The sequence below is a fragment of the Megalobrama amblycephala genome, linkage group LG24 (assembly GCF_018812025.1).
Source record: "Megalobrama amblycephala isolate DHTTF-2021 linkage group LG24, ASM1881202v1, whole genome shotgun sequence".
Lineage (NCBI taxonomy): Eukaryota > Metazoa > Chordata > Actinopteri > Cypriniformes > Xenocyprididae > Megalobrama > Megalobrama amblycephala.
Window position 1 is genome coordinate 15598371 of NC_063067.1, and position 24504 is coordinate 15622874.

The window sequence follows — 24504 nt, forward strand, 5'->3', positions numbered from 1 at the left end:
CAACATTGTAGAAGGTCACCGCTGGTCATTAATCAACAACAGGCAGGACCTGTATTTTTTTTATATATATATATTTTTATGTTGTTTAAACACATTGTTCCTTTAGCCAAATATTAATTATAAATGTTAACTAGACATGATGTGTTTATATTAACATCTAATAAAAAACGTTTTGTCTTTTCAAAATCTTTTACTAGTGTCATATTTATTTATCAAGTGTTTCTAACTTTCACGCTTCAGAAATGTGATGCAATTTTATAGCAAGCACTGATGTTCCCTGTTTTCTGCGGTGCATTGTGGGATTTTTTTAGGGGGTAAACGTTCCAGTGCGCTGTAAGGATTTTGCAATTGAGACAGCCGTTAAAATGGCCTACTTGTTCCTGATGTGTGCTCTGACTACTGAACTAGGGAGCTGATTGAGACGCATCCCTATGTCTCATCCAGTGTGTGATGTCAGTTCTTATAGGACAAAGTATTACTAGACTTAAGAGACAAACAAAAGAATTCAAAATTCAAATTAACCATACAATGTGTTGGAAAAGAAATTGGAAATTTCAGAGCTTCTTTAAGATACTCAATGTGCACTTTTGAAGACAAAAAACCCACATAGTCTAAATAAATGTAGTTAAAATATGAGGTTTGGACTCAAAACAGAGTGTGTCATGTAAAAATAGTCCTTGTTCTCTTTAACCAAGCTAACAGAATATTAATTAGGTAGAATTTAAAATGAGAAATGCTACAACTGACGTCTTCAATAACAAGGAACAAAACCGTGAGAAAGCGAAACTTGTCTAAACTTCATCTGACTGCGGTCACGAGATTAACAGTCAGAGTTTAGTTTCAAGTAACGTTAGTCTGATTTTTTTGTTGTTGTCAAATTAGTTTTTAAAGGCTACACTACATTTAACTGCGTCAATAAATGAGTTGTAAATAAATAAAGTTTATGATAATGACGACACACATTTCTTGTTCTGGATAATCCCCCTCCTTGTGCGTTAAACAAACGCCTTATTTTTTTTAACTCCTACGCCAATTTATCAACTTAAGAAGTTTCACATCATGGTGTTTTAAATCTGCTTTAAAAAAAATACATGTTTAAAAAGAAACCCACCAATATATCTGAAGTTTTGAAGACTTTTAGGGCCTCGCTCTCTCAGAAAAGACAATTGTGTTGAAATTTAGTCTACGACATAAGAAGCTAGCGAAGGACTGGAAACAATGTCCCCATTCACTGGGTTAACTAAATTACACCCCGCGTGTAATTTCGAGGATTTAAAGGCAAAACTAATTACGTAAGATAACAAAAACGAGTAGGCTACTCTCAAACGAAGAAAATATGTGGCCTTCGCTTTAATCTCGAGATTACTTGAAAAATGTCCGTTAAATTTTGAATCAGGGTGTCGCGCGCCTGTCGAGAATATATCTGTGCGAAATAAACACGCTTACCTCGTGTTGAAATGGTCAGTCTAGTGTACAGGAAACCTGTGGAGTGAAAACTGGATGCTGTCTATCCAAACAACAGTACACGGATATGAGAAGTAGATGAGTGTACTGTGTAAATGTGATCCCTCCTATAACTGCACCCCACCCCTTTCTGCAAGAGGCTGAGCCTCGTAACAAAAAAATATAAGGCTATATAAATAAATAAAATAAATTCATGTTTACTCTAATAAGCGTTTCAGTCACATGTAAATTGCCAAAAAAAAACACTTAACATTGTTTATAATGGTTAACAGGTGTTATCAACAACATACAAGCCTCACATTTTAAAGGTGCACTCACTTTTTTTTACGAATTAAAAGGTTTCACACATAAAGAAGTGAAGTGCACTTATAATAAATGTTGTCTAATCAAATAATGTGTTATTCTACATGAAGAGGTCGCCCCAGCTCGTGAGCGCCACCATGAACAGCCATGCCATCAATGGACCAAGTTATTAATAAATATAAAAAGTAAACATAACATACTATGTTTACTTGTTTATCTAAGAATGTATAGCCTATTATATGGATGCATGTATTATTAGTAAACAAACAAACTTAATGTATCCCCACCAACAGTTGGGGACAAAAACAAGCTAGGCTAAATGAAACAAAGATGTCTAAAATATTTTACTTTTGATTATTACACTAATAAATGTGTTAAAAAAAGAGTTTTTATAATAACTAATGTTGATATTATATCATTTTATTACAGTTTTGTAACTATCATTTGACATATTGAATACACCAGCAGAGATTAGAAGGCATTCAGCATCATCTTTCTCGTTAAACATTCACACCCAGTGTGATATCAGTTTATTGCAGCATTGTTTTGGCCTGGATAAAATCATTTTAATAGACCACTGGAATGGATGAAATGTACCACAATCGTTTGAAGGAATCCAACCTTATCTAGAGGCTTGAGAAGTCATGGAAAGGGAAGTCAGCATTGAATTAAGTTCTCTGGCCAGCGAATGAACACTTGTCATTATGATTCAGGCTGCGTCACGAGGTAGATTGAGTCAGCATAACTTACACTGAATTAAGACGTAACAGTCATGTGGATGATATCATCAATGACACAGTTTTTATTTCAGTTTTGCACAGGTTCCCTTTAAGTTCCCATTTGTAACTTTCATTTTCCTGTTTTGACAGGGGTAGTGTGTGTGTGTGGGGGGGATGTTGAATGTTAATGGAGACAAAGCTGAAAAATAGATCATAAGAAAGGAATGAATGAAAAATAGTACATCCCAATTCTTTCTTTTTGGGAAAAATCTGAGGACATATGTGCAATTTGAATGGGCATAACACTTTAACCCATTTAACCCATAATATTCCTTTATTTTGATGGCAAGAAAAGGAAAAGAGCATTTTATCAGTTTCATCAGACAAACATTGACAAGTGTCTTGCCACATTTCAAAAACAGGTCCTTCTGCATTACATTACTGTGGTGGAGGTGACAGCAGCTTAGGTGTGTTTTAAACTTCCTGCTTTCATTTCCTGTTTATGGGCTAACACGTCCTCTTAAAGGGTTAGTGAAAATGAAAATTCTGTCATTAATTACTCACCCTCATGTCATTCCACACCTGTAAGACCTTTGTTCATCTTCGAAACACAAATTAAGATCTTTTTGATGAAATCTGATGGCCTGCATTGACGGCAAGTTAATTTAGACTATCAAACACCCAGAAAGCTACTAAAAACATATTTAAAACAGTTCATGTGACTACAGTGGTTCAAACTTAATATTATAAAGCAACAAGAATACTTTTTGTGCACCAAAAAAAACAAAATAATGACTTTATTCAACAATATCTAGTGATGGGCAATTTCAAAACACTGCTTCATGAAGCTTTAAAGATTTACGAATCTTTTGTTTCGAATCAGTGGTTCAGAGCGCATATCAAACTGCCAAAGTCATGTGAACTATTGAAATTTCAAAACATTTATCACATAGTGAAGCCTCGTTTACTGAAATCACGTGACTTTGGCAGTTTGATACATGCTCCGAACCACTGATTCGAAACAAAAGATTCGTAAATCTTCAAAGCTTCATGAAGCAGTGTTTTGAAATCGCCCATAACTAGACATTGTTGAATAAAGTCATTTTTTTTTTTTTTTTTTTTTTTGATGCTCAAAAAGTATTCTCATCGCTTCGTAACTTTAAGGTTGAACACTGTAGTCACATGAACTGTTTTAAATATATCTTTAGTACCTTTCTGGGCGTTTGAAAGTCTAAATTAACTTGTTCTCAATGCAGGCCTCACTGAGCCACCAAATTTCATCAAAAATATCTTAATTTGTGTTTCGAAGATGAACGAAGGTCTTATGGGTGTGAAATGACATGAGAGTGAGTAATTAATGACATTATTTTCATTTTTGGGTGAACTAACCTTTTAAAATATGACTAAGGTCACCTGTATTCCTTCCACGTTTTGGACAAAACTAGTTTAAAGGTGCTAAAGAGGATGTTTTGTTTTATACATTTTTGCAATATTACTTGAAACTGTCTTTACTAAGTGATAAAAGACTATTTATTAGGTGCACTGAAAGGAATAATATTAATATACATCATCCGTGCACGAGGTAGGGCCTTAAAAACATCAGCCAATCGTTTACGCGATCATCGCATAAACGATTGGCCCTCTGGCTTGTCAATCACTGCCATGACGTTCCTTGTGAGAGACGTGCGCGGCTGCGCGCTCCAGTAACTTTCCACACTCCACAGGCGCCGCATGCAATGTTTTTGTCAGGAGACAGGAGTAACAACTGCAGATTATGAGTCACCTGCGGTGAGTCCGACATAATGAATCCACTAACACGACACAGCGAATGCCGGTGGTAAACACTCGTGTTCCAATACTCGTGCACGAGTTTTGGGAGGCGTTCCCTCGAAATGAGCTGTGAAGGAGGGGGTTGTTCTTACGCATGCGCTCATTTCAAAAACTCACTAACAGTCTTTGGTTTCTCAGTCGACGAAAAGATCCTCTGTAGCACCTTTAATGACAGACCACTGGTCTTCATCTACTATATATCTTTCAAAATATGAATATTCAGCTGCAAAACTTTACCAATTTAAGAGTAATTGCTTTTCTTTTTTTCTTTCTTTTTATCTCTTCCACTGTGTTCACAAGCTTATTCGATAAGAATGACATTTTGAAAAAGACAAAAGTGATAAATTAATGAACCCTTGATAAACATCAGTGTTAAACAATAAGATGCAGAAAGGAAATACAAGAAAAATATGCATTTTGTGTACGAATTTTATTGCATGTTTGGTATGTTTTACCAATGCAATTAAATGATTATATTGGCAGCCAGTGAGTGTTTTCAGATATGAAAGGTGGGTGGCAATGCAGCAACACAAAGACATGATCTGCGTATTATAAAAGCACCCATAGTGAGCACAGGATGCTCTCAGATTCCAAGCGCTGTCAGGGATCCTGAACTTCCGATCTTCTTAAACCTATTGGCTGCAGCAATGGCTATGTAGTTTTTCTGTACAAAGGAGAGAGGTGGAAAAGGAAGGAGAAATGGAGAGAGAAAGTATTTAGTACCTTAAAACAGTGTTAACGTGGTAAATCATAATGTGTTCTCAGCATTTCACCTTCCACATTCGTCTGGCCATATACTTCTTGAGGAGAACCTGTGACTTGAGCACGATGTTGCTGCTCTTGGCTTTCTCACTGATGTTGTTGAGCCATGGGTGTTTGAGACACTGAGTAGCACTCATACGACCACTGTAAAAAAAAAAAAATTTAAAAAAAGAGAGGAGATGTCTTCAGAAGACTTGGAATATATAACACAAGTTGTATGAAATGTTACTTTTATTGTGTTTTTTATGGATTCTTTTGCAGCTTGAATGCCATTAGTCACTGTACGCTTTCATTGTATGGACATTCTGTAAAGCATTCACACAGAACACAATTACATGTTTTTGGAGTAAGTTGACTTGTAATGTATTTTCAATTTCACCTTCTTTCTCTGATAAGCAGGTTGGAGACGAAGTCCCGAGCCTCAGCAGACACATGCTCAAACGCATCCTCATCGAAGTACCTACACACATCCAACAGGGGGCGTTGTTTTACCACAAACTGTATTTATTTTCCTTCTTAAAAGGCCTTTAGAGCTCTTTGTTACAGTCGGAGCCCTACATATGACACTCGGATAAATATGTATCGTGGACATGAATTAAGAAGAATTCGTTCCCTCATTTTAGTTAAATAAACCCTTTTCACAGACTGTGATGACGCGTTTTTAACGGTCATCATCAATATCGTAATTCCTGCAAAGTTTTTTATATTGTCATTTTTTTTTTTTAATTTATGTACATTTATAACACTATACTTAGTATTATATTACCGTTTTCATCATATCACAGAAAACTAGTTAATGCTGCTTTGAGGGTGTTATGGAAGTGACGGTAAAAATGACATCTTTCTCTCCTCTGACTGCCGTTATCAATCACTCTCTATTTTTTCCCTCTTTTTGAAAGTTATGAAAACACTATTGTGGAGTTTTTCTTTTGCTATTTGTGCAAATGGAAACACAAAAAATATATTTAACGAAGTCGTCTCTCATTCACCGCTATAAAGGTTTAAGTTACCCAACTATAACGACTTTCGCTTCTGAGAAACCCGGAAATGTGAAAAGTGTCTATTGTATCCCACTACTTAAAGGGTTAATTCACCCAAAAATGAACATTCTGTCATTTATTACTCACCCTCATGCGTTCCACACCCGTAAGACCTTCGTTAATCTTCGTAACCTTCGTAAATCACAAATTAAGATATTTTTGATGAAATCCGATGGCTCAGCGAGGCCTGCATAGACAGCAATGGTACTTCCTCTATCAAGATCCATAAAGGTACTAAAAGTATTTAAATTGGTTCATGTGAGTACAGTGGTTCAATATTAATATTATAAAGCGATGAGTATTTTTGGTGCGCCAAAAAACCCCCAAAATAACGACTTATAGTGATGGCCGATTTCAAAACACTGCTTCAGGAAGCATCGGAGCACAAATGAATCAGCGTGTCGAATCATGATTCGGATCGCATGTCAAACTGCCAACGGCTGAAATCACGTGACTTTGGCGCTCCGAACAGCTGATTCGACACGCTGTGCTCCAAAGCTTCCTGAAGCATTGTTTTAAAATCGGCCATCACTTTATAAGTCGTTATATTGTTTTTTTTTGGCGCACCAAAAATATTCTCGTCACTTTATAATATTAATATTGAACCATTGTACTCACATGAACTGATTTAAACATGTTTTTAGTACCTTTATGGATCTTGATAGAGGAAGTACCACTGCTGTCTATGCAGGCCTTGCTGAGCCATCGGATTTCAACAAAAATATCTTAATATGCGTTCTGAAGATGAACGAAGGTCTTACGGGTGTGAAACGACATGAGGGTGAGTAATAAGTGACATTATTTTCATTTTTGGGTGAACTAACCCTTTAAGTTGTTCACTCATTTGAGTAAATCGTGGCCAGTTCTATCCTCATTTTGATTTAATGTAAAAGAGGAATTAATTACAACTTGGCCATGATTTAATAAAATGAAGTAACGAATTAGTAAAACGTTCTGACATATTTGTACTGTAAGATGTGGGAACGAATTCTTAATTTGTGGACACGATATACATATTTTTTCCCGCATATCATGTTCCAGGGCTCCGTAGTACGTAGACTTTATGGTTTCAACATATATTTTTCTGCATTTGTGATTAGCTCATGTTGTGTTTTGTATAGAATTAATATAATAGTAGCCTACCAGTTGCCCATAAGCACATTGTTGAGGGTCTGGCCATCATCATCGCCCAGAAAAGGAGAGAGGCCACTTAAGCTACAACAACATAAATTGATTGTGATTGGTATTGTTTCTCCAGTTCAACAGTTCAGCTAACATGAAGCTAACAGGGTTGCACAAGTTTCTTTTTCTGTTTTGGAGATTATACACCACATCTCTGGAATTAGACTAAGCAGTTGACTGAGTGACCCTGGATGCTATTTTACTGCCGTGTTTCATGTTTTTGGACTCACTCCCAGTCCCTTCACTGGACGTCACCATTGTTAGCCAATCTTTGTAACTAATGTTATTTAATCATTCCTTTTTAATGTGTTTGTAATAGCTTAATGTGATTTACAGCATGTATGTGACGACTCCCACTGTCCACATATCTGTAGGGAAGGAGACAAAATCGAAGTTCACCACCTCCGGAGCCAAAAATTCAGGCGTTCCGAATGAAACTTTGAGCTTCTCTCGTGGTTTATATCTGAAGAGGGACAAGGAGAAAAGTCACTTGAACCATAAAAGTAAGCCTTGGCTATAATATTTGAACTCTCAGAGGATCAACACATTCAGAAATACACAGTGGTCATTGGAAAGGTATGTAAGGCAAATGTCATGCCAGCCAAAATGACTGATGACAACAGTAATTTTGATTTGAACATGGGTAAACACAATACAATAGTAGTGTAGAAGTATAAATCCTACCTCCTGGCAAGTCCAAAGTCAATAATTTTCACCTGATGGCTAGAGTGATTAACAAGAAGGATGTTCTCTGGCTGAAAAAAAGTGATCAGCTGTTTTCAAGACGTCAAAGAAAATAAACTATCTATGAAAGCTGGCCTGTAAGTATGAGGCCAGTTGTCATATGAAATATTGATACATCAGTAAAAAAAAAAAGAGCCATAAATAATTTTAATACATAAAAGCAAATAAAAGAGGCTGCAGTTTGATAATCCAAATAAAAAAATAATAAAAAAAAAACCTTTATAAAACAACTCAATACAGGACTTTAAAAATTGGTATTACAGAAATGATGATAAAATTGTTATTTTAAATATGCCTTTTTAAATCAAATTTCACTTTAATTCTAATTTATGTCTGTATTTTAATTGTCATTTTATATTATTTTTAAAAGTATGCATTGCATTTTCAATTTATCTATAGCTTTTTCTGTAGTATATTGCTATATTATCAATTTCCCAATTTAATAAAAATTTCCAGGTGAGCCAGGAGGCGGTACCCAATCTGCTGTCAATCAAATGTTACAAAAGTTGCCATTGGTCCTGGCTGTTCGCAGTTTAAGTAACTTTATTGACTGTACCAATGATTAAATTGTTGTTTTACTTTTAATATATTTATTCAAACATTTCATAATTATGATGATAATGGTTTCTCAATTTATTGGTTTATTAAATTAATTAATTAATTAAATTTAGTATCACAAATAGGCCCCCATATGTAGAAAATTGGTCAAAAATCCTGAAATTTGAATTAAATTAATTATTTTTGTAAACTTTTTTAATTACAGTTTTATTGTAATAGATTACAATTTCTTTTTTTTTAATTACATGCCAACAAGTTTTAATAATATAACAACAAAAAGACCATAAGAGCAACATTTGCCTTCACCGTGATGCAGAAAAGATGAGTCTCGTCTTAAATTTATCTGTGGCGAAGACAAGCGAAGTCTATTTATGTCTCACGTTTCCCTTTGACATTCATCTCTACAATAGCAGTTACCATAAAGGTTTACGCTATAATCCCATTGGACCCTTTTAGAAAAAACAAAATTACTAGTCTAAATCTGACAGAACAACGCGCATCCTTTTTGCTTCATCTGCTACCTTGAGGTCCAGGTGAAGTACATACATCTGGTGCATGTACTGGACTCCCTCACAGATCTGTTTCACAAACACCATGGCATCCACCTCAGTCAGCAGACAGCTCTCATCCACGATTCTCTCGAACAACTCGCCTCCCTCCACACTGAATAAAAAAAGAGAGGCAGAACGATCTCATGTTGCACTTTTGCCTCTTGTATTTTATTGCTTAATAAATTGGGATCTGGGTCTACTTACTACTCCAAAACCAGCACAACTTGATTCTTGACCTCAAAGGCTTCATAAAGTTCGAGGATGTTGGGGTGACTGAGCTGGTTCATGACCTGCAACTCATTCAGTGCCATGTCCTGCAAAACAACAGAAACAACCTTTAGTTGATATCAAGTTCTTTTTTTTTATTCCATGCTTTGTGAGCATTTCTGTTCCTTATTATCTGTGTTAACTATGTAGGCACCTAGTGTCAGGTAAATAAAGCATAATTAATAATACAGATGTAGAATATGAACATTTCAAGACACAGCAAAACTAGAAAAGATATTTTCAAGCAACAGAATATGTTTGCTCATTTGGAACAGCTGAAAATACGTGCTTTTGCTGATCTAAACTCAGTGTATATAAATGGAAATCTGTTGATACATGTAGAGACAATACATTATGTACGTTATACCACTCAAAAGTTTAAGGTCAGTATGATTTTTTTTTTAAGAATTTAATACTTTTATTCATCAAAGATGCATTAAATTGATCAAAATTTACAGTAAAGATTCTGAACTTTTAAACTTGACAAAAATATTAAGCAAATCAGCATATAAGAATGATTTCTGAAGGATCATGTGACACTGAAGACTGGAGTAATGGAATAAATAATATTTATAAAATATATTGGAATAAAAAAAACATACTTTAAATTGCTATAATATTTCACAGTATTACTGTATTTTTGTTCAAATGAATGCAGCCTTGGTGAGCATAAATGATAATTATAAATTATAAATAATTTTCCACTGTGTCCTATTGCATCTTTATAAAACAGATAATTCCTGTCCTTGATTCTGATTGGTCAATAGCTGTGTTATATTCACGATAAAACACGGCTATGACCGCTTCACCCAACAGTTCTGTGTATCACTACACAACACCCTTAGCAACCACATTTAACAACGTAAACTGTTTGTTCTCAATTGATATTGTTCATTGAAGCTTACTGTGTTATGTAGAAGAGTATTGTGAGAAAGAGATCGATTGAGCGAGTTTATTACCTGCATTCAGATTTAGCATCTTCCTTCAGGTCAGTCCTGTGTTCATAATAAAAATCTGTTTAAATGTCCGATGTTTTATCTTGTCCTTTTAACTATTAAGGGGTTTTCCCGTGACTGACAGCGCTAGTTAAAGTCGGTTGCATCTTGTTCCGTGTTCACAACAATTCAGTCTTTTCAATGTAAAAGTCTTCGCTACTGACTGACACACTCATAAACACAGTCTTTGCCGCCATCTAATGGCGTAATAATGTAACTTCTGTTGCTGTTCACGGTCAGGGACTATTTTTTCCGGCTGAAGGAAGGCTTTAGTGACAGTTTACTTCATGAAAGTTGGATTGATACATATTTTTGGCTTTAATATTTGTATTGTGTGGTAACCGTTTTATAAAAGCAATAAGGTACTCGAGGCTGGTGCTGTATCGTGAATAAGTCACAGCTTCGCGTCGTGCCTAACAACGCACTTCACCCGTGACTTATTCATGATACAGCACTAGCCTCGAGTACCTTATTGCTTGCATAAAGTTCTGTCACAGTTGTAAATTCAGTTCTCAAATAACCTCTAATTTATTATAGTACTGTTATGTTGGTAAAAATGTATATTTTGGTAGTGACTGACAAAATACTAGTTTTAAAAATATATATATTTTTAATGCACTAATTAATGTGCAAATGCTGTCAGTTATATTTGTGAAGCATTAAAAACATACACACAGATCTTACTTACCCTTTCTCTGGCATTTCTTGTGTTGATGATTTTAGCAGCAAGCCTCATCCCTGTCTTCGTCTCAGTACATTTGTGCACCTTGCCAAAACGACCACTGATGATTTGATATGATGGTTAAAACATTTCAAAGATAATGTTGACTGATTACTATGACATTTTGCTAATAAAATAAATGTAGAATAACCCAGAAGCAGTTACTGTAGCAGAAATGCTAGCTTTCAGCTCACCCTCCCAGCACTTCTCTGGTGTGGATATTGAAGGTATCACAGAGTGGAGGGTTAGACTTCAGCGACACAAACCGGTGAGCGAAAGGGGCAGGCTGAGGTGAAACGTCATCTGAAAAGAGCCAAAAGGACACTATTATAAGTGTTTATTCAGACAACAATCTTTCAGCCTGTCTACTTCATTGGGAATCTTGGGTCAGAGATCACTATGAGATGTTAATGGTGTTGATATCTGATCTATAATGCTCTTCATGTTGGGTTGGAGTAGGAACAGCTGCAGGAAAGTAGATGACACATTAATGTGCCAGGGACAAAGGATTATCATATTCTAGATACTTCAGATTTCTAAGGTCAGGCTATACTAGAGGACTTGCTGTCACCTCTTTAACCTTTGAAAACAAATGTACACAACTTGAAACTGTCATTTTGTGGTTGTTATTCTGTTCCCTTCTGATAACCGCTTACCGAAATATCCTTTAACTTCAATTTCTCACAGAACAAATGTTTAAAACAAATATATAAACAAATGTTACCTACCTATAACTTTAAAACAAGTTTTATAAGGAATACTGCTCTTCGTCTGTACTGGATTCTTGTCTGTAGCTGGACTTATTTTAATCTGGATTCCACCTGATACGGGGTTTGCAGCTCCGACTGCTTCAGTCGCTTTCTTAGCCAGTGGTCCCGTTACCACATGGACCAAATCTGCCTTTCCTCCAGTGTCCTGTAATCTGTATAAGAACAACTTTTAAGATAAATGGTTTTATCACTTGGTTTTATGTCACTTTAATCAGCTCAACAACTGCTGAAAAAGTGATAAATTGCACTTTAAATTGTTGGACAAGCAATGCATCCACTGCTTGTTTTACCTCTGTAGAGAGTTAGGGCAGCTGTGCACTTGTCTAAGGGAGGAAGCCTCTTTGGTTGCTGTGGTAACATTCAAACCCACTGGTTTTGGTGGTTTGTGGCTTGGTGGAAACAACGTTGCATCTTGTGACGTTGTCATTTTTGTTGTAGGTGTATTTACTGATGATTTACCAGAACTCTGCACAGTTGCTGCAGGAAGAACCAGACTTGTTTGGGGAAATTTTTGGGTTTGTGTTGAATCTGTAGGGGCTTCTGTTAAAGTCAGCTTGGGAGGATTGTTGGGTACCAGTGAAGGAGGCTTTGCTGGAGCAACCACTCCAGTTGTTTTTGATATGGTATGATTTGGTAGGGTTACATTCACTGTTTCAGTATGCTTCGGTCCGATTGTGTTCGGCAAAACAGCCGTCGTCACAGAAACAGATGCTGATGTCATCTTTGGTGCTTTAGTTTTTGTCAGTGTCACTTTCCTGTCATCTTGGGCTTCTGCTTTTGGTGGAGCAACACCAGAAATCCTCTGGGTCACCATTGAAGCAGCAATGACAGGCATCAGGATATCACTCTGGTTCTTATTTTCAGGCTTATTCATTTTCTGTGTTTGCTCATGATGTTGAGAATTTAAGGTTACACTCGATGTAGATTCTCTTGTTCTTTTGATTTGCAATTTAGGTTCAAGCTGAACTTTGACCTCTGTTGAATCTTTTTTAGCTTGATTATCCTCTCTTCTCATCCCATTGTTTTCATTGACTTCTAGCAAAGTACCTGCACAAACACACAGAATAAACAATATAAAGACACATTCACACCAAGGACGATAACGATATATTATATAGTATAAAAGATAGAAGAACTATAACAGTATACTATTACAATAACGATTTAGAGGAACGATATCCTTGGAATCACTTTCAGAAAAGAAAAAAAATTCACCTGATGAATGATAAAAACATTTACAGCTAATCAGAATCCATCATGCTTTAAAGAGACAACAAAAACTACAGCATGCACATATAATAAACAAAGTTATTGACCGCTGGTGTGGATGCTAATATAGTTATAGTTTATAGTTATCATTCTTGGTGTGAAAAGTAAGGCCTAAAGTCTTACAAATCACTTTTTTTTTTTTTTTTGGTGCAAAACAAAACGTAATTCATAGAATATTCTTTAAAATTGTAAACCTAACATTCAAAGCAAATATTTCACAATATTTTTACCTTATAACCCCACTTTTATTATTATTATTATTTTTTTTTTTGTATAGCTTTTTAATGGGGATCATGCGCAACAAACTTCCACATCGCTTCCGGTTCAGGTCTTTTGTATGTGCCTCGTTAAATATAAAGCCATTTTACTCAAGTTACTCGCTAGATACTGTCAAAGAAGCGAGCAAAGATGAACATATGCAGATTGATATCTAAAAGTTTTTTTTGCGTTTTTCTTCTCACTAACATTTAGATATAATAAAATGACAACAATAAAAAAAACTAGCTAGGTCAGTTCATACCGCTGTTAACGCCTTCTCTGACCGGTTTTCCTGTTTGTTTATGTGCCGTTCGGCATTAATCCCATTACTGTTTGTTCTTTGGTCAAGTGATTTGTGGGTCTCCTTGTCATTCTGTAGTTCATAAATAGTTAATATGCTAACAAGCCCGTCATTCAGATTTATGTCCATCTCATGGCCCCACTTCACCTTTCCAAACAACTGCTGCCCAGCATAATAACGTAGTTTATTGTAGTACCTTTCTCTGATGGTATATTAAAGGCATGGGGCACCATTTTGTTGTTTCTGTCTAAGCGAACATAGACTTCCTCCTGTCAAAAGAGAAAAAAATGGTTTACAAACAGATATAAAGTACATGGTAAATGTCATTTAAGGCATGTTGATTAATGCAGTAAGAGTAAGAGTTAATGGAACAGTTTATATAAGCAGCTCTGGCTCTTGTCCTTCTTTCCACTGACCGCAGAGGTTCGAACAGGCAAGGATTTCCGTCTCTGTAGAGCCACTAAAGGCACAGACACTCTCTCACACTGTCTGTCCTCCAGACCTTTGATATTTAAGGAACATAACAGAAAACTTTTTTTAACAAAAGTGTTTAAACACCCATGCACTTATAAATCTGAATGTCATTGCATTCTGGTTCCCATACCATGTGCCAGGTCCTCCAGGGCTGTTCTCATCTCCAAGACTTTCCTTTCAAGAGAATCCAGGAGTCTGGTCTGAGCTGACAGCTGGCTGGTCACAGTCTCCTGCAGCTTGTTGTGCTGGACGCAGGTCGCACACATGGGGCAACTTCTCCCTGAGCTCAGGAGGAGCTGCTCCACTTTAAACCGCAGGTCATCAACCTTGGCCTCCAGGGTTGTGGGATTGGACGGAGGCACAGGGCATTTCATAGAGCCCTTGACAGACATGGAATGAAGGATGTGCTAGAAGGAGAGAAAAATATACAGGTAGAAACCCTGCTGAAATAGGTCCTCTTAAACCAGACTAATTTGGTTTACTGGTCCTAGCTGGTCTCCCAGCTAAAGAGAGCATAAAACCCCTTTAAAAACAGCCAAAAGACCAGACTGAAGCTAAGAGACCAAGGCCCGGTTTCACAGACAGGGCTTAGCCTAAACCAGGATTAGGCCTTAGTTCAATTAGGATATTTAAGTAACTTTTATAAACTTACGCTAGAAAAAAAAAAGTGAATCTTGAGACAAAACAATGACACTGACATTTTAAGATATGTCAGTACAAGTTGTTTTCAGTCAAAACAGCTCAAACATGCATTTTAGTCTGGGACTAGCTTAAGCCTCGTCTATGAAACCGGGGGTAGAAATATTCCATGTAGTTACAAAAGTGATACAATAAAAAAAAACACTGCATAAAAAGTATAGCTTTTCAAGCTCAGAGTAACCGACTGAAATTACAATCATCATAACATCTTCACAATAATATCTTTTACACCCACCTGCTAAGATGTTTGTCCAGAATGAGAAGCCCAGCATAAAGTACATATGCTTTCCACCAAAGGTTTGGACAGATTGATTTCTGGTGTGTACCAGCCTGTCAAGATTCCTCTTTTATCTCTGCTCCATGGCCACCTCACCAGAAATAGGCAGACCAGAGAAGGGGGGCTCACAAACAGTAAACTGATAATAGAGGCATGCAGAGCTGGCCCAGGGGAGGAGGCACAAAGTCTTTCCAAGACAAAGGGTACAGACAGCAATGCATGAGTTGAACTAATGCGAGACACGTACCTCTAACATTCAACCATGCAATGCTGGCAGTCATGTAACTTTAATGCAATTAAAAGCTGTGCCCTTTATGAAATTAACATTTAAATTACATATCACAAGAAGATTAAAACTTTGTATGAGAATTAATAAAGTGACAACTAGAAAGTGGAAGAATTAAGAACGTGACTCGATTATTCATGAATTAAAGGGTTTGTTCACACAAAAATGAAAATGTCATTACTCACCCTCATGTCGTTCTACACCCGTAACACCTTTGTTCATCTTCAGAACAGAAATTAAGGTATTTTTGATGAAATCCAATGGCTCAGTGAGGCCACTATTGAGAGCAAAGCCACCAAACCACTCAAGATCCATAAAGGTACTAAAAACATTTTCAAATGATTCTACCTTAATATTATAAAGCGACAAGAATACTTTTTATGTGCCAAAAAAACCTAAATAACGACTTTTCAACTATCTCACGATGGTCAATTTCAAAACACTGCTTCGGAATGTTATGAATCGTTTGTTTCGAATTAGTGATTCGGATCTCCTATCAAACGGATTCGATTCGTAAAGCCCTGAAGCAGTGTTTTGAAATCGGCCATCACAAGATATTGTTGAAAAATCGTTATTTTGTTTTTTTTGGCGCACAAAAAGTATTCTTGTCGCTTTATAATATTAAGGTAGAACCCCTGAACTCACATGGACTGTTTTAAATATGTTTTTAGTACCTTTAGGGACCTTGAGAGATTCAGTGGCTTTCCTCTCAATAGAGGCCTAACTGAGCCTTTGGATTTCATCAAAAATATCTTAATTTGTGTTCCGAAGATGAACAAAGGTCTTAGGGGTGTAGAACGATATGAGGGTGAGTAATTAATGACCATTGTCATTTTTGGGTGAACTAACCCTTTAACCCCTTATGTATGCAATTTTTATTTTACCAAAGAAATTTATCTAGAAGAATCGCATGTTCATTTACCTTCAGTTAGTTAGGACCAATAACAGATTTACAATTGACTATTGATATTCTGCTATTGAGCTGGTGACTTGAATTGAGCAAAGACTGCTTCTGTAGAAATGTCCCATCTGTGGTAATTTTTGTGATCAAATGTCTACCATTTCATTGCATTCAGCCACTGCAGTCATTAATGACACATTTGTACACTAAAGTATCTTTATTGTGAGATAAAGAAAACAGCTAAACAGGACAGAAAAAAAATTAATCTGCATATACAGGAAAGGTTAAGAAGTTTAGCTGGGGCAGGCATCAAACCCAACTGTAAAATTGTTTTAATTGACCACAAAAGGCTTAATGCATCAGCCACAGACAGATAAAAACTACTCTAAATATCCATAAAGACATCAAAGAGTGATATAAAACAAGAAATATCAAAATATATCAAGAGAAATATGTACAATTAAGTCAATGTAACTGTGTTACGCATTTACATGCGGAAACGATCCGAAAAGTTTGGAGACTGGGGCACCGTGAGGGACACATCACTCTTTTTCAGCTCTATCGGCTTGTAGCGTCTGATTGGCTGAGCCTTTCGCACCTTTTGAGAAAAAATAAAAAAAATAAAAAATACATTTGCAATGTCAAACAATAGAAACTGACCTACTCATTGTACATAAAGAAAACTAAGAGCAAATAATTTGTATGACTTAAAGGGATAGTTCACTCAAATGAAAAATGTCATTTATTTGCCCTCATGTTGTTCCAAACCTGTATGAATTTTTTTTGAACAAAAAGAGTTTACAGAATATGGGTAACCAGACAGTTGATGTAGCCATTGACTTTCATAGTATTTTTTTTTCCTATTATAGAAGCCAATGGCTACCGTCAAATGTCTGGTTATCAACTTAATCTTTTGTGTTCAACAGAAGAAAGAAATTCATACAGGTTTGGAACAACTTGAGGGTGAGTAAATGACAATTTAAATTTTTGGGTGAACTATCCCTTTAAGATTTGAATTTCCAGCTTCTGTTTTAAGACAATTCATTCTGAAATCTCTTACCTGTTCCTGACGTAGCCTTGCAATCTCCTCCTTTTCCTGCTCCTCTCGTACTCTAGCCTGCTCCTCCTCCATGCGAGCCTTCAGCGCCTCCTTCTCGCTCAACTCCTTTTCGAACTCTAGCCGTTCCTTGGCTCTCCTCTCCGTCGCCAAATGGAAGCCCTCCGGAACTGCAGAATTAGTAGTATTGGCTTGAGAAAGTGCCAAAGATAAACAAAGAAGACCAGGTGAAGTGGTCAGGTAGAAGTGAGAGCAGTGATGGCAGCGGTGAAAGTTGGAAGGAAGCAAGAGTTGTTTTTGGAGTTAACTGTGCATTTCAACATCAAAAATCACACAGAGCCAACAAGCCCAAGGGAAGTTCAGACTGGAGATAGTACAACACAGAGTGGAAAGATCACAAAAACTATCCACCACATAAAACACAGCATACCCAAGATGGAACGATTCTCTTTCTTCGGGGCAAATGGCTCTTTGTGCACTACACTGTTTGGCCGTGCCTTAAAACATGCTGCTTCAGCCTGACGTTTCAACTCTTCTTTCATCTGGGAAAAGATTTTAAATGGAATGAACCAGTTAAAATACACTGTAAAACAATGTGACTTAAAAGCAGAGACAAATTTAAGCGATCTTCCACTGGCTAACTAGTTGCAAATATGCAAACAAATGCTAAGCCAACACATTGGATGTGAGTGGTCCAGTAGAACGTAACAGTCAACCATGGAAGATGAAGAGAAATGGTTCAAAAGAAGATCTAACCATCTGTTCCCAGCGTTCACCCTTTGCCGCTCCTCGTTCGTCAACCATCAGCTTGAAAGGAGCAGGTTTGGTGGGCTCTGCTACCTTTTTCTCAGGGAGGTGCACTTCATCGAATTTAGGAAGGGGTTGGGCCTTGAAATGTGGCATCTGAAAGATTTGGCGATGCAATGCATTTAAGCAAGATTCAAATTATGAAGGTCTTTGTTGTCAATAAGACACTTAGCTTCAGAAAGAAAATACCTCTTCATTTCTCAGTTCTTCCATTTTCTTCTCCTTCATGACCCTTCGTTCACGCTCACGTTCCTCAAATGAGAAAGGGCACATTTCTACCTGGCTCTTGACTGGTGGTTTGGGCTGGAAGGGCAGGAAGTGGGGCACTGCAAGTGCCTTAATAGGAGCAGGAGGCTTTTCCTGGAGGTGCAAAGAATTTAGTTGATGAGACTCAAATATCAATTTCATCATTTATTAAAAAAAGATTAAAAGTTACCTCTTCTTTTTTCTTTTCAATTCTCACACGGTTTTTAAGAGCAAACGCAGGTGATTCTGGAATGGTTGGATTTAGAACTTTCTTTTCTGGGACACCCTTTAAGAATTAAAACAAACAGGAACAACGGAATTTTAAAAAACAATTTGGCAAATCATGCTCAAGAGTTGAAGGGATTGTTACCAACCACAACTTCCTCCAGAATTCGGGTTGGTAATGGTCTGGGATGGAATGTGTGATCCTCTTTTTCCTCAGGCTTCTTACTGGCCTGCCTCTCCTGAAGTCGCTTCTCAATCTCCAGCTGGAAGCCTTCAGGCTTGGTAACTTCTTTAGTAGCAGGCTTTTTTGGAACCAGAGCTCCTTCTAGAATCTTTCTGTTAAGTTCTAGAGCTTTGAACTTAAACCTAAAGTGACAGAAGGAAAGTTTGAAAAGGTTAACTTAAATGAAGCATTATTGAACAAAAGTTTGTGCAAAATATGAGCAAAGCCTACTGCTGCAGTTTTTCTGCTTCCTCAGCCTCAATCTCTGCAGTGCTTTTCACCATCGTGGGACGATGTCTCTGGCGAGTCATTAGCTGTGGTGTTTTGGGGTGTGTGATTTTTGGCTTGTCTGTCTTCACTGGTGATGGTCCTGCAAATTAAACAGGCAAAATGAGTCAAAAAAAAGTGAGTGAATGATTTAGTGAACAACATATAACAGTATAATAAAATGATAATTATGTATCCATTTCATGGCGGAAAGTCACATGGGTTTGGAACTACATGAGGACAAACAATGGTTTAGCATCAAATCAGAATGCAATACTAAAAATATTCAAAGCCACCAGAAACGGTGTGAAAGCAGACACCTCTCTCCTGGCTCTGCCGACTGCGCAGGTGATAGCGGGTGGGTGTGCGTTTCTGGAACTGCTCAATCTGTTGGGCCATTGGTACGTAGGCTCCTGCCTCGTCATGCTTCCTCTTGCCTCTAGAGAGGTTGAAGGGTTTGGGAATGGTTGTTCCCTTAGGAGCCTTCAACTACAGAGTGACAACAGCAATCATCAAGCAACTTAAAAAAAACAACATCCAACATATCATTCAGACCCATCCTAGTGATGGAACTCACAGGGGAAGATGGGTGCTTGCGGAGCTGCGAGGTGAAGTTTATCTCCTTGTACGAGTGATCGTCTGCAGAGCCTACATCCGCGTGGCTCTTGATCCTGCTATCAGAGCGGAAGTTGAACTCTTTGGGAATGGTCGTGGACAGCACTTGCTTCTTAGGAGGATGACCTTTGAAAAGATACAAAAGATGCAAAATTATAAAGGCAGTATTTCAATACATTTAGTAGATCTATTAAGTTTTGCCAGTAACTCACTTCCTGCCAGTGCAGCCCTGTAGCTGGCCTCATTCTTACGGCGCTGTTCTGCCACCTCTTTCTGCAGAGCCTCGATGCGCTCCAGCTCTTGCTGCTCTGTGCTTTTCTGTCTGAAGTTCAAAGACAACATACACAGTTTAAATATAAAAAAAAAAACCTAACATGTAAATTACTTTGAAAATTTTAAAATCATCTGACAAGACAACTAAGGCTACGTTCACACTGCAGGCTGAAACGACCCAATTCCGATTTTTTTGCCCCTATGCGACCTGTATCTGATCTTTTCATGACAGTCTGAACGACACAGATCCGATCTTTTCAAATGTGACCCAGGCCACTTGGGTATGTGGTCCTGAATCCGATACGTATCCGATCTTTTGAAATGCGACCACCGTCTGAACGGCCAGGCCACATGTATCCGACCCGTACGTCATTGATACGCTACAAACGTCATAATTGTGCGTTGAAGTAGGCGGGAACGAGAAGATAAACAACAACCATGGGAAATTTGGGACCATGCAACCATGCTCCGTTGGGAAAATAACTTTAATATTGCAAAAAGAGCTCCGCTGTTGACTACACTGTTGTTGACATCCATGTTTAACGTTAGCTACTTCCGCAAACAACGAGTGACGTCGTTGACCGTTGCGTACTCTTCTGCGCATGCGGGTCACTTCTGGGTCATTTCACGTTCACACAGGAGATCACAAAAGGTCGCATTTAATTGAAAATGTGAACGGCCTTGCAAAAAAAAAAAATCAAATTTTTTCAAAAAATCGGAATTGAGCATTAAGCCCTGCAGTGTGAACGTAGCCTTAGGCGAGCTCCAGCTCCTTACCAATACAAAAATCTAAGGTACAATACTGTATAACACAAGCTAAATGTTCAGCAGCCATTAGTCCAGTGTCACATGATCCTTCAGAAATCCTCAAGAAACATTATAAAATGTTGAAAACGGTTGTGCTGCTTAATTTAAATTGTGGAAACCACGATACTCTTTCAGGATTTTTGATGAATAGAAAATTGAAAAGAACAGCATTATTTTGAAATAGGAGTCTTTTGTAATCATTTTTAGATGTCTTTCACTTTCAAACAATTTAATGAATCTAAATAAAAGCATTCACTTCTTAAAAAAAAAACAAAAAAAAAAACATTTGAACTAATGTAGTTTGACTTTGCTAGCTGTACACTAATAAGATTCCCCACTCACTGTGTAGTGTTGGAGGCAGAAGCAGTATCTGAGGTCTTTGAGGTCATGGCTGGTTTGCTCCTCAGTCGGACACTGCTCCTTGCACCACTGCGTCGCACAGTTCTGGATGTTGAGCTTCTATAAAAGAGATAAAACAACTGTAAAATGACAATATCATCACTTTCGAGTAACACCCCACATTCCCCGGTGATTCACCAGTGAAGTCTACTAAATCCCCACATGGTGCCTTCCACATCTTTAACAAACATTTCTCAGTTTAGTTTTACCTTCGCCGCTGATCAAAAAATCTCCTTGCAGTGGCAGTTGGTACAACTCTATGCAGCGAGACAAAGCGACTAATTGAGCACTCTGTAATATATTAAAACAGGATCCAAATATTAGGAACACGTACCTTCTTTTCTTCACGACAGGGGGTGTTGTAATGGCTGTAGGCTTTTCATTTCTTGGCACGGGACGTTTGGACACTCTGCAGGAAGAAGAAAAGTCAACCAATAGTGTTAGAAGAAAATTATTGCAGTGCAGTTTCTGCACAAGTCTGAAAGGGATAATAAAAGGAAAAACTGGTGTTTGGAGCAAAAAAACATCCAGTTCCAATTTACGGCTGGTCAAATGATGCATCTTTTTACCTGCGTGGCTGAGCAGGGACAGACTTCTGGACCTGGCCAGGAGCTGCTGTAGTTTTGCCGTTCCCCCATGATGTGACTATGTTAGATGGGACCTCTGTAGGGGTGTTTTCTGTGACATCTGAAGCAGAGCGGATGTTAAGAATAGACATGCAAAATGAACATCTTTTTTCAAATGGTTTCTAAAGGCCTGTTCACACCAAGGACAATAACTAAAGTAATAATCATTCTAATTCTATGGGAGTAGGGAAGTGCACACCACAAATACAATGATAGATAAAATCACTTTCAGAATTATTTTCCCCAGCATAAACATGGACAGCCAATCGGAAGCCACCTAATTTTAAAGCGCTTGAGCATTTAGGACAGGCAACAAAACTTAAGTTCATGCTTATAATAAACAGAACACCATCATGCATTGGTGTGGATGATAATTTAATCATTATAGTTATTCTTGGAGTAAACAAACAGGCCTCAAGTATGTAAGCTTGATTCTGCCATGGAATAAAATAAATAAATAAATAAATGGGGGAATTGCTACTCATAATTCCACAAATACAAAGTTTTTTGAATTTCTTTTTTCATTTGAACACAAAAAGATAATGTTTTGAAGAATATGGGTAACCAAACAGTTGATGGACCCTAATTGACTTCCATAGTATTTCCCCCCATACTATGGAAATCAATGGACCAACATTCTTCAAAATATCTTCTTTTGTGTTCAGCTGAGGAAAGAAATTCATACAGATTTGGAACAATATGAGATTGAGTAAATGACAGAATTTTCTTTTTTGGGTGAACTATCCCTTTGAGTTTTCTAAGTGAACAAAGCATTTTTTCCCCAACCTGAGCTTGTCGTCTCTACTTGTTTGACCATGGGTGATACCAAAGCTGTGGGCCGGTCAGTATCACGGGCTTCATCAAAAGGATTTGCAGTCCGTAAAGGGGTGGTGAGCTGTTCCATAGTGCCGCTTGTAGGAGCCGCCTTCAATTCTAAAATTAAAACAAAGACAGTTTTACTAGTTTACTCAGCTTTTGATTTCATGAGGTCCTTTCAGTGGACCTGTGGTGTACAAATATTTCATATAAAAAGTCCTAATAATTCCGAGATACCAAACCAGTATTCACAATGATACAAAATATAACACAGTGAAAAATATTGCTGAATATGTTCAGCAGGTCATCAAGGTTTTTTGACAAATTTCTAAAATTTAAACATATCATGATGGGAACAAGTATTTAAAGAAAAATATACATACTATATACATATAAAGGATGAAAAGCCTTACCAAACCACTGGTCAGCATTATCCTGGGGGTCCAAGGCAAAATCATCTATAGACTCTATAACATGAGAAGGGGCATCCCATGTGTATGCATCAAAAGAGCCCCCTTCCATATTCACACTGGGAATCTCCTGCAAAATCGTGTATTTACACAGTTAAATTGCATCTATAATAATATTGTGCGTAAAAAGGGCATGAAGAAGAACAGCACTTCCTGCAGAGTGGCGCAAAATGGCAGTTAATGGCTAATCTCAGACCCAAGGCCCAGCCTGTAATAACAGCACTCATTGTATCGAGCAGTTTTGAATATAATACGTATATTGTATGAATATATTATTATAAGTCATCTTAAAATGACAGATTGGCACTTCACACTATAATCTGAGAATCCGTTCTTACGAAAGATAAGTAATGAGAGATACAGACTTATAAGCACGAACAAAGGGTAATAAATGAAAACAAATGCTGTCTAAATAATACTCACATAAGTTAAGATCACAATAATCAACTGAATAGATCATATTTGGATTAATTCGTTCAATTACATCAAACAGAAGCTTCGTTTTCTACGATTACGGCCCAAAACGACCGCGTCAACTTAAATCTTCACAAACGCAGTAACGTTAGTCGTGTCAAAGAAAACACCACACTGTATAAAAATCTTTAAACACTTACAGTTCAAATTAGTGCCTCCTATCGCAACCTGAACGGCTGAAAAATATATAATAAAAAGTTTAAACAACAGACGACTCGTATCCTCCAGCCACAAACAACCCGACGCGAATGCTAGTTTGAATGTTGGTGCCGTTAGAACTGAGTTTACGAATCAGCCAATCAGAGTGCTTAACGCGGCGCGTCTCATTTCCTATTAGCTCCGCGTTTGTGACGTTTTAGAACGTAATAACCACGTGACTAGCTGAGGCGCACTCTGTCGCTAGAAAGAACAGCATAAAAGGACATTTAAAAACTGATTGAAGTGTTTTTACATCTGGAATTGTTTTCATATAGATTATTACTTATACACCAGCAGTTTTCTAGTGGCAAAGTCTTTTACTATTCTACAAAGCGGTGTTTTTGTGATGACTTGCTATTAAACAACATCCGTAACACTTTACAATAATCATTTAACAGCAGTTAATGCATTAACTAGCACAAAATAACAATATTGTTATACTATTTATTAACTTTTGTTAATGTTAGTTAACAAAATGTTCATGTTAGTTCACGTTGCATTATTAATTAATGTTAACACATTTGACCTTTTAAATGTTTTAATTATGTTGAGATTAACATTAACTAAGATTAATAAATGCTGTGATTGTTCATTGTTCATATTAACATTAATATTACCAAATGAAACCTT

General features: G+C 37.2%; 2 protein-coding genes across 4 annotated transcripts; both read right to left on the minus strand.

Moving 5' to 3' along the window:
- Positions 1 to 4731: 4731 nt before the first annotated feature.
- Positions 4732 to 15288, minus strand: mylk2 (myosin light chain kinase 2). The gene is made up of 16 exons (XM_048179145.1): positions 15143 to 15288; positions 14339 to 14615; positions 14151 to 14236; positions 13931 to 14003; positions 12197 to 12953; positions 11865 to 12058; positions 11331 to 11439; positions 11104 to 11197; positions 9358 to 9467; positions 9124 to 9265; positions 7985 to 8055; positions 7635 to 7763; positions 7262 to 7333; positions 5458 to 5538; positions 5090 to 5222; positions 4732 to 4980 (listed from the first exon to the last, which is right to left on the minus strand). The coding sequence occupies exons 2-16, from the start codon at positions 14598 to 14600 to the stop codon at positions 4900 to 4902; spliced, it is 2394 nt and encodes a 797-aa protein (XP_048035102.1). The 5' UTR covers positions 14601 to 14615; positions 15143 to 15288; the 3' UTR covers positions 4732 to 4899.
- A 1285-nt stretch (positions 15289 to 16573) lies between these two features.
- tpx2 (TPX2 microtubule nucleation factor) lies at positions 16574 to 23985 on the minus strand. Of its 3 annotated transcripts, none has more exons than XM_048178449.1 (18): positions 23817 to 23985; positions 23146 to 23272; positions 22703 to 22849; positions 21860 to 21977; positions 21625 to 21699; positions 21500 to 21547; positions 21234 to 21350; positions 20024 to 20133; positions 19774 to 19937; positions 19517 to 19685; positions 19161 to 19299; positions 18856 to 19072; positions 18672 to 18767; positions 18425 to 18595; positions 18185 to 18331; positions 17859 to 17970; positions 17432 to 17598; positions 16574 to 16969 (listed from the first exon to the last, which is right to left on the minus strand). In XM_048178449.1, the coding sequence occupies exons 2-18, from the start codon at positions 23252 to 23254 to the stop codon at positions 16859 to 16861; spliced, it is 2217 nt and encodes a 738-aa protein (XP_048034406.1). In that variant the 5' UTR covers positions 23255 to 23272; positions 23817 to 23985; the 3' UTR covers positions 16574 to 16858. The 3 variants fall into 3 exon arrangements, with proteins under 3 accessions (XP_048034406.1, XP_048034405.1, XP_048034407.1); XM_048178448.1 differs by having other exon boundaries at positions 17432 to 17619; XM_048178450.1 differs by lacking the exon at positions 21500 to 21547 and having other exon boundaries at positions 17432 to 17619.
- Between the last annotated feature and the right edge of the window lie 519 nt (positions 23986 to 24504).

What these genes read in the sequence shown, in the direction of transcription:
- mylk2 (XM_048179145.1), bottom strand. Translation starts at nt 14,600, where the DNA reads ATGTCTGTCAAGGGCTCTATGAAATGCCCTGTGCCTCCGTCCAATCCC. An exon ending in TAATATACCATCAGAGAAAG is followed by an intron (nt 12,954 to 13,930) that starts GTACTACAATAA and finishes GTGTTTGTGCAG; the next exon opens with GTACTTTGCTAGAAGTCAAT. An exon ending in TGGCCAGACGAATGTGGAAG is followed by an intron (nt 4,981 to 5,089) that starts GTGAAATGCTGA and finishes TCCTTTGTACAG; the next exon opens with AAAAACTACATAGCCATTGC.
- tpx2 (XM_048178448.1), bottom strand. Translation starts at nt 23,254, where the DNA reads ATGGAAGGGGGCTCTTTTGATGCATACACATGGGATGCCCCTTCTCAT. An exon ending in CAGGGCTGCACTGGCAGGAA is followed by an intron (nt 19,938 to 20,023) that starts GTGAGTTACTGG and finishes ATCTTTTCAAAG; the next exon opens with GTCATCCTCCTAAGAAGCAA. An exon ending in GCAAGCACCCATCTTCCCCT is followed by an intron (nt 19,686 to 19,773) that starts GTGAGTTCCATC and finishes GTCACTCTGTAG; the next exon opens with TTGAAGGCTCCTAAGGGAAC.